This window comes from Gambusia affinis, linkage group LG07, assembly GCF_019740435.1.
Source record: "Gambusia affinis linkage group LG07, SWU_Gaff_1.0, whole genome shotgun sequence".
NCBI classification, from domain to species: Eukaryota; Metazoa; Chordata; class Actinopteri; order Cyprinodontiformes; family Poeciliidae; genus Gambusia; species Gambusia affinis.
Genome location: NC_057874.1, coordinates 3,165,415 through 3,175,630, shown reverse-complemented (window position 1 = coordinate 3,175,630; position 10,216 = coordinate 3,165,415). Strand labels below are relative to the sequence as shown.

At 40.0% G+C, this 10,216-nt stretch overlaps 1 protein-coding gene across 7 annotated transcripts in view; it reads right to left on the bottom strand.

The window, feature by feature from the left end:
• Positions 1-279: 279 nt before the first annotated feature.
• The window catches only part of epha8 (eph receptor A8), a 124,375-nt gene continuing 114,438 nt past the window's right edge, over positions 280-10,216 (bottom strand). For 5 of the 7 annotated variants that reach the window (XM_044121415.1, XM_044121416.1, XM_044121417.1 and 2 more), the window contains exons 17-20: positions 9,403-9,552; positions 9,121-9,311; positions 7,814-7,972; positions 1,932-6,589 (exon numbers count right to left, since the gene is read on the bottom strand). In XM_044121415.1, the coding sequence (XP_043977350.1) occupies positions 6,475-6,589; positions 7,814-7,972; positions 9,121-9,311; positions 9,403-9,552 (615 nt within the window). In that variant the 3' untranslated portion in view covers positions 1,932-6,474. The other 2 variants (XR_006371009.1, XR_006371010.1) reach the window with 2 other exon arrangements.

The following is a 10,216-nucleotide window of genomic DNA, read 5'->3' as shown; positions in this document are numbered from 1 at the left end:
CTGCCACGTGAAAGAAGATAAGTGTTACCAAAATTGTGACGTTGTTCAGGATAATTTGGGCATCTTGTTACAACTCTGCCTTCATCCATAGACAAAATGATCTTGAAATATCCTGAGAGCAGAGGATTTTCAGTTAAATCAGTTTCTGATTTGATTTAACCGAACACTGAATTAAAGGGAATGATGTTAAGTAATGCACCACATCACTTTTTCTTCCAAGAGCTGTTTACTTTCTTGGAAAAAAAAACAAAAACAAACCCAACATGTTCTATAACTGTTTTTAATTTTCTGATGCTGCTTTTCAAAACCAGATACAAACAATTTCTACAAACAATTAGGAAATACATCACACAAAATTATACAACTTCTAATGAAAAATATATTATTGAGGTAATAGATGTCCGTATTGATGACCTAATGCATTGGATCCATGTCCCAATTGACATATTTTTAAATTACAGTATTAGAAAAAAAGTGTGTTTTTCTGTCATTTCAACCAAAGCTAGACTCCAAGATGAACTATTTATTTCTCTCTGCTATTTTTCTCATGCCATTAGATAAACAATGACTTTTAAACAAACCACCATTCTCTCTCTCTTTTTTTGTTTTTATCTATAAAGGTGAAAAACAAAGTAATTTTGCTGACTTTCTTCACTGTTTACTGCTGTACAAGAGTGAATTTAAAATGCAGTTTGTGTTAATTCATAGAGAGGTTCCCAATTCCTTGGGAAGAGTTTGAACAGAGGCTAAAACCTCCGTCTGTTAGCGGAAGCGGTGCTGCACGGTCATGACTCGTCTGCCGGATGAAATGAACTGGAATCAGCGCCGCGGTGCATTGTTCCAAGGTCGTTCCTAGGGACATCATTACTGAAATTCACATATTTGCTCAGATTTAAGAGCGCCGCTTTGCTGTGCTGTACTTCTTTAAATGAAGGCGACAAACTTAAATTAGAAAAAAGTTAATCTGTATTGTCTCCCGCTTGCCTCGAACGGTAGACCTGCTATGTGGCGATAACAACCAAAACCGCTCGCCATCGTGATCCGATTTGTGCTGCGCTCTCGGCCTATCAGAGGACATCCAGCTCCGGCTCACTGGGAGCCGATATGGAGCGGAGTCAATCAGGGGACGGTGGAGATGGGGCCCACCGATGGGAGGCGGCGAGCGTCGTCACGGGGACGCAACAGTAGCTGATAATTGGGCGTGGGAGTTCGTGGCAACAAAGCAACGCGGCCTTAGTAATAAGATTAATGATGTTGTGTTAGGTCTCGTTTCACTAAGGAGTGGATTATCTCTTAACAGCCCTCCTAAGGTGAAGGAAAGGACAATTACTAATACACAGATTCATCAGGCTCATTCCCTATTCGGGCTAAGATTGAAATTATGTTTCAGAGCTGGGTCAGGACTCATTCCCACAGAAAAACAGCAATTCAGTCCAGAATGACTTCGGCACTCGTTAACAAATTGCTTTTCGCTGGAGTTTGGCTGTTTGAGTGTTGTGGCGCAGCAGAGTTCAGACCGAACACCTTGAAGGTCAGAGCCGCGACCCGAACACAGGAAAAACTCATTAGAAATTATCTTTGGAGCGTGTCGGGGCTAAATGCTGCGGCAGTCTTCCAGCAGGAGTTTTTGGGATTAACACAGAGACACAGGAAGTACAACACTGCCTGAAAAACATTCACATTTATCCTATTATTGCTTTTTTTTGTTTTGTTTTGGTCAAACCCTAAAGTTTCAGATCATCAGATAACTTTTCATCTCAGAGGGAGTGAATCAGATTAAATATAAAATGCAAGTGTTTTGATCATTTCATTAATAAACTGAAAACTACACCCAAACCAAACTGGCTCCGGTCCATCCTGAGTGAACAGGCCACGAGTCCAGAACACGTCCAGTCCGGTCCGGTTCCACCTGCTCCAGAAACAGTTCACAGTTCAGATGAACATTCCTTTATTGTGTCTTTATGAACAGTTTGCACATTTATGACTTATCATTAGCAACAAGGATGACTCATCAATGACAACAGATCATTTCAGAGTTGGTATTGTTTATGAAACAAAACGTCTGAATAAATAATGAGATGTGAACAAATTGGGTCTTTTTTCGTCCTTCCAGTGACTGAACATCCTGTAAACGTTATAAATCAATTCATCTGGCAAAAAAAAAACAGATCCGAGCTTTAGAAAATATGGATTTACAGTTCAAGCCCTGTGACTTCAATAGCATCCAAAAGGAAAACAAAAGTCTGAAACCAGTAGTAAAATGTCACTATAATACAAGAAATATAATAAAGTTCTCTAATAAAAACAGTATCAACCACCCGGAGGGAGTTCTGCCAGAAAAGACATTCTCCTGTTCGCGCAAATCGGACAAGCTTTAGAAGTTTAGGCAAAGTTTTTCATTTGCAAACATTTCACTGACATGTTCTTCTTTGCCTTTTATCAGAACTGAGGCAAACCATGTGAGCAGATGTCAAAGTAACACTTTATTTTACAGCCTTTGCAGTTTATTTGTCATGTTGTACCTCATAGTCACACAGATCTATGTCTGCAGATACAGTACCAATAAAAAATATTCATTCCCTTGGATGTTCTTCACTTTATATCGATCCATCATGATCAGCAAAGTTCGGCTTTTTGGACCAAAGAGTTGACATAAAATGCTTTAATGTTGAAGTAAAAATGTGTTTCTACAAAATAATGACAATTAAATAAACTATTTCACATAAAATAAGTGTTACATGAATATTCCCCATTAACTACATGCATATTTTTATTCAATTGTAATTATTTTTGTAGTAATCGATTCTCACTTTAACATTATAAAAATTTTATTTTGTAATATTTTTTGGGGTTATTTTTTTCAAAAAAGCCAAATTCTGTTGATTAGGATTGATTAATAAAATCATAACCAACAAAAAGGGAAAACATTCAAGGGGGTGAATACTTTTTAAAGGCACTGTATTTACTTTTGGGTCATCTAAAAAGAATCAGCGCTGATCCTGAAGTTACTTCAGTAGATTTCAGATGGAATACCATGTAGTTGAAAAAAAAAAAAAAGAAAGTAAAAAAATAACACAAGGATTTTCAGTTGTGCTACATTTCTTCCTTGAGAAAAGAAAAGGAAAAAAAAACACATTCAAAAATGTATAATTTTACCACCATTTTCTATTCAGAAATCACAATTTCTGAATTCCCATTCAGCTCTACAGCAAGAACGGTGCCTGAAACCAGAATGCTGATATCTGGAGGTTACCAACATGAGTCCAATAACAGCTTCCAGTATTGGTGACATGGCACGTAGTCATTAGCACATCTGACACTTTGTGTTTCAACACACACAAAAAAAAAAAAAAAAAAATGGAGAGGAAAACCAAAAGGACTTGTGCTGCTGATGGCACTTAAGAGCACAACTAAAAGCTGATCTTCATGTCAACCTGGTTCCAGATCTGAGCTCTAACTTCTGGGTCGAATGGGAAACGTCCACATCTGGTCACACAGCGGACATTCGATGACACAGCGACAAGATATTATGGTGTAAATCTGATGTGAAACATATGCAGTGTGATATTTTGGCATGAAAGACTTATAGAATAAATATCAATAAACTGAGCAGAAATAGTGACTGTAATTTGTGACATTTCTACATTTGGAAATATATCGATTATCTGCTAGTTTGGAAGGCATTTGGATCAACGCTGATTTTGTCTTGACTTAGCAAACAGGAAATGCTTTGTCGCACATATTGGATAGACTGGATGTCTTTGTAAAAGTCATTGTTTTGCTCATAAGATCAATATTTATTCTTTTTTTTTAATATACAGTATATATCAGTTTTTACAAATGCTCATAATTTACTTTAATCCTGTTATTTTAAGAGCGCTACTTAAATTACACAACTTGTTATTAATTTGTTCAAATTGGCAGCTATAAAGTTAGGTACTGTGTTTGAGTTAGCCAGCTATGAGCTAACAGTACAGGCAAATATTTTAGATTGTCAAACAAATGTTAACAACAGACAAGGACAACCTGGATTAATATGAAACACTGTTTTCTAATGATCTTATTTATTTCAGGAAAAATAAATGGAGTCAAAATGTAAATGAAACCAACCTACAGCCAGGTTGGAGTGCAGGGCCTCATTTCCTTATTATATCCATTTATTATTGAATTCATTTTTAAAACCTGCTTTATGTATTTAGTCGTGTTATCTTTGTCTGATTTTAAAATGTGTTTAATGATCTGAAAAGTGTCAAAAAGAATCCCAGGAGAAATCTGTGTGGGCGCAATCACGTTTGGACAGCACAGGGGTAACATCTCAGACAAACCAGCAGTCCATCACAATCACACACACACACACACACACGCCCACACACACACACACACACACACACACACACACGCACACACACACACACACACACACTCAAAAGGGTAAATTACATGTAAAGTTTTGAGCAGCAGGAGGAAGCTGGAGTACCCAGGGAGAACCCAGGCGTCTACGAAGGACGACATGCAAACTCCAACAACCCGAGAAGCAAAGCCAGGATTCAAACCCAGGAGATTCTTGCTGTAAGACGGCGGTGCTGGCAGCTGGGCCACCGTTTTGTCTCATCACAGATTCACCTTGATGTGAAACTTCTGATCTTTAAGAAAGTAAAACCTTTTTTTTCCCCCATTAAAAATGTGCTTAAGTTGAATCGATTCCTGAATCAAAGGCTGCTCTAATAAGAAAATGCATCCCTTTAAGAATGGACCCCAGAAAACCTGTCAAATGATGTGCTTTTCAAAACACATTGTAATGTGTGTTTATACAGTCAATATAAAATATATTAATTTATATACAAACCTTATTTTCAAAGGTTTCTCTTTTAGTTAAGCAAAAAACAAATCTGTCGTTAGTTTCTTTCAGCCTTTATATGCCAGACAAATCAAAAATCTAGAGTTAGCATCATTTCCGTTTATTAGCACCGTAACACTCTGAAGACAGTTAGGAGAGGCAAACAAAGTAGCTTTATTGTTAAATAACTATGAACTAAAAACCAAATGTTAGTGACAACCACATCCACTACCGTCTGAATGGATTACAAAGATATTCTTAGATTTAAATGTTTCATCTTTAGAAATTTGAATATGTCAACAGCAACATAAAAACTGCTTGTTTTTATGCTCCTGTTTGTTAAGCTAACCTGTCGCAGCAAAGACACTGTTGAAGCAAAGAGAGTTGGATCAAAACAAAATGATACATTATCACACTAACCTGGTTTTGACTGTTTAAATATTAGATCTAAATAATTTTTCAAAAAACAAGTAAAAGTCCATATTTCTGGTATTATGGGATGGCACAGCATGGATAACTGAATGCTACTTTGGAAACATGCTAAAGTCACAACATTGTTTTGTTTCTCTGGAGTTTTATTTCTATTGTAAAGTTTCTGTAGTAACTTTGTGCTCAGCTGGCCTGCCTGCAGTCCAGATCTGTCTCCTGCTGAGAGAGTGAGGTAGACTGAGAATCCCTTATTCAGCAAGCTGGCCACAGATTTACCTGTGCACCGCATGTAATGTTAACACACACAAACCCCCCAAAACAAAACAAAAAGCAGAAGCATCTCCCAACTGTCTGAGTGTTGCTGGCTTTAGCTTTTAGATTCGCTTTTTTTTTTTTGTCTGGTAAATAAAAGATGTGGTACATCACCTAATTCTTTAGCTAGCTAAGTGTGTTCAGTTGTGTTTCAACCAGAAAGCCTCTTGAACACGGAAAGATTGTAGAATAAAGTGCACTAAAGTTGAGTTACACACATCTTCCAGGTACAGCAGCTGCAGGCCGGACGGCCAGGAGGTTCTAGATCTCCAGCGCGGTTCGTGTTGGGAAGCAGATCTGACACCGCAGCCCGTTGTCAGAGCTAAAATCTGGGGTGAAGCTGGAGATGACCCGGCCCCTCAGGTGAGCCCCGGCCCCTCAGGTGAGCCCCGGGCCCCTCAGGTGAGCCCCGGCTCATGTTCTTCACGTCCGTCTCATTCTGAACCGCTCTCTTCTAAAGTTTATTGCTGCCTTTCTACAGCGGCATCAGAACGTAGCGACCTGTGCTACGTCACCGCAGGGCTCAGGCTCTTCCCTGGGACTGGAAATCACACTACTCTCATATATTCACCATAAATTATTATTATTTTTTCATTGTAGACAACAAACTTAAAATAATATCTCATAATTAAGGCAGTCTTTTCATTCTTAAACAAGAGATAAAATTATATTCAGTAGGAAGAGAAAAAGAAAAGGTAGGTCCCAAAGATGTCTCGTTTCCTTGCTTCCACAGACGATCCCTTTACGTTTTCTTTTTCAACGCTCAAGTAAAAATCTTGAAAAGTTCTTAGATAGCGTCTCGTCCCGTTTACCTGTCGTTTTTGTGTTTCAAGGCGTCCGTCTCGGCCTTACAAAAGCCTGGGCCAGTAACGCAGTCAGTAACCTCGGCTCTGGAGTTATACGTGGACCGATGGGACGCTCTTGTTGAGGACCTGCGCTCTCATTAGCTGGACGCTGGTCATGATCTTCTTCTGATGACCCATGAGCGTCACGCCGAGCCTCTGGATGTCCCTGGTGACATGAAAACTATATCATTTTCATCATCCACACTGGCAAAAGTAGTGCTGTGAAGAAAAGCACTTCCCCTTTAAACGGGTTTTCGACCTTTCTAAGACTGTGTGGTGGTCGTGTTTAGGGGTGGGACCCAAAACTGACAGAGAAACGACTGAACTAACAGAAAAGAACAGGAGGAAAAACAAAGTCGTCGAGGAAAAATGGAGGACAAGGACCGAAAGAAAGACAAAAAGCTTTGTGTTCATCACAAAGGTGCACAAACTTTGTCAATATTCTGCTAATGTAAAAAAAAAAAACAACAAACAAAAAAAACTAACCATGCAATTGCTGTGTTTCCATATAATAAGAAAGGCAATTAAAATCACATGTGGATAAATTTTTTTACTCCATAAGTCATTAAAAACATGCAGCGCCATCATCGTCCAGCTACTTCCTGTCGTAGTCTTCTTTGTAACTTTCAGCAAAAAACAATTTTTTTTGTTATTATTTCTTTTTTCAAAATTGGCACAAATTTATTTTCAAAATGTCAAATTGCGCAATTGTATGGTCAATGGAAACACAGCCAAAGAGACCAGAAGAGCTAATCACAGATGAGTGGAAGCAGCTGGTGAAGGGAGCAGGCAGAGGCAAATGAGGAAAAGATGAACAGCTGGGAAGAGGAGCAGAAGGTCAGACTGAGGGGAAGGTGAGAAATAAAAGCAAGGAGAAAAGAAAACCCAACCAGATACATGCAGTAAACATGAAGACACAGTATTCTAAAGAAACTATTTTAAAGCACAAACTATGAGAATGAATGAAGAAACACAAGGTATAAACTAAAAGTGTAAGTAAAGCATTGAAGAAATATTCAAAACATGTTGATTATTACATCAATGAAATACTGATCATTACAGTAGCTCTCTGCAGATCCACCAGGTTGCAGTCTGAACAGCTTTGATCAGGATCAGCATATTGTAATCTAAAGAACATTGGAATTTATTGGGATTTCTTAACTTTTGTCTTATTTGATTAATGTTGCTTATTTAGTCTGACTCTACTTTGTGACTTCTGTCTTCTTAATGATCACTGGTGTGTATCAAGTTAATAACCACTTGATTATAATGTCTTTTAATTTCATTTTAGTTGATTTGCTTAGTGCCAGTTCGCAACAACCATTTGATATTTCATAGTTTAAGGTGTGTGATTCTTCAGCCAGGTAGCTGCATTAAGGTGCTGTCTCACCCTTGCTTCATGCTTATGACGTGTCCCAGAGTGTGGAAGCCCCCTGCTGCAAAGTGGTCTTTGTATCGGCCCATCTTTATGGTGTCCAGCCACTCGTCTACGGAGTTACAGCTGCTGAAGTCAGGGATGGCTCTCTCCATTAACGGAGGACTGCTTAGACTGCAGCAAAGAGAAAAGGGAAAGGCTTCGGTTATGGGATGGAGATGAAATTGGACAAAAAAAAATCTTAGATGAAGCAAGAGACTGAAGCTGGGGAGCAAACAGTGAGACAGTCAACAGGAGTAAGAAGGACAGAGAGGTTAGTGTCTGTGGTTGGATGAGAGCTGCCTTGGACACATCGGGGCTGTTTTCACACCCAACGGTCCGGTTGACTCAGTTTTATTTGGGACTTTTCAGCTGATTCGGTTCGCATCCACACTGCACTGGGTCAAACAAACCAAACCCTTTGAAAAAAAGCTGTTTGGTGAGAGATTTTAATGGGTGGAGGACTTCTCTTTGTCTTTGGTATTTCTCCTGCAAGTGTGAGAGTTGCAACTCTGTTCTGGTTGTATTTACCCAGAATGCCCTGTGGTGTAGTTGCTTCCTGCTTTTGGAGCGGTTTCACGTCCGCTTGGCGTTCACAAATACATTAGAACTGAACCAGAGTTCACTTCAGCTGAACCCAGAGCTAGATTAGTAGAACCAGAGTTCACTTTTCTGGTCCATATCAGCCTTTGATTGTGCCTTCACATCTCCTCAAACCAAACACACGTTGTAGGCAGACGGACTGGAGTTTGATTAACGCAGACAAAACAGAGACGGTATGAAAGCACCCTAAAGAATCCTTCCACTTTGTTCTGTCTCAATCCTAGATTATATCTTCTGCTGCTGCACGATGCTCACACACCAATAACTCTTTAGGACTCAGCATCTACACAGGAAAGTTCCAGTATCAGACAGCATGTCCCCTCAGACATGTCACCAGATTTACTGAGGATCAACATCAATACCACAGGATGGATTGTAGTTAATCACAAAAATGATGAGGAAAAAACTCTGTTTGTAACTTTATCCAACTGCACCCACATTTGACAGCAGACAATGGATTCTGAATTTACTCTGCCTCTCTCAGTGGGACACCTAGTAGCCTTACAGTCTGTCGGCATATATTGTCCTGAAAATCCTCTTCTCTGGAGGTGGTGCCTTTGCTCTGACTGGTATCTAAATCTCCTAATCACTTAAACCAATATTTAATGAAACGCTCAGACTGAAGCTGGCCGTGTTGCACAGCAGAGCCACACAGAGGTTGGAGCGAGCCTCCCACCTACCTGCAGAGAGTGTCCATGGACTTCAGGTTCTCTGGGTTGCGGATTAGCTTGTCAAGAACGGTGACTATCTGGCAAAAGCGCGGCCTCTCGTTGCGGTCTTTCTGCCAGCAGTCCAGCATGAGCGTGTGCAGGGCAGCGGGGCAGCCCATCGGCGCAGGCAGCCGGTAGCCCTCCTCCACAGACTTAATGACCTGCAAATGTTCAGCAGAAGCCACGCGTCACTGGGGCAAGCAGAGGGCAGAACTCTCTTAGCAAAGGTCCGATCCGGCTGAACACGCTCACGTCTCTGTTGGTGAGGTTCCAGTACGGCCGCTCTCCGTATGACATCACTTCCCACATGACCACGCCGTAGCTCCACACGTCGCTGGAGGAGGAGAACTTCCTGTAGGCTATGGCCTCGGGAGCCGTCCAGCGGATTGGGATTTTTCCACCCTATTGGTCAGTCCATTCAAACAGAACCCGACAGCGTTATATATGTTGCTCCTCTGTAGTTGAGCAGTTTCTCCAAAAATACACTGATTATCACTGGAAGTAATCTTTAAAGTTATTTTACCACATGATTCATCATGAGGTATACTTTTTTTTTCTTTTTTTTTTTTTTTTTTTACAATTTATTTACTCTTGAAATTTATTTTACAAGAATTATATTCACATCAGCAAACGTAAAGTCGCAGTATGATACTTGTATGAAGCACATGATCTTTACATATTTGTGTCAGGACAGCATAATATGAGAGATAATCTGTGAAAAGATTGATTGAAATGCATTGCTCACGGTGGAAATCAACCAATCAGAGCCGGGAGGAGGGTGTTAGCGCTGTCAATCATGAACATGCTGCCAAATGTGTGAATGGCAGAGAAACAACTTACAGTTACAGAAACAAAGCTTTGATATGTGGTTATTGGTGACTGTGCTAACTAGACTTAGCATTCACAACAGGCTAGGTATCATAGCAGATTGAGCGAATGATTGACAGCCCTAAGCCCCTCCTCCCGGCTCTGATTGGTTGCTTCTTGTTAGCACTTGGAGCACAAGGGAAAAATCAGAGGAGCTTGATTTTTTCACAGATTATCTGACTAATGCCATACTGTCACA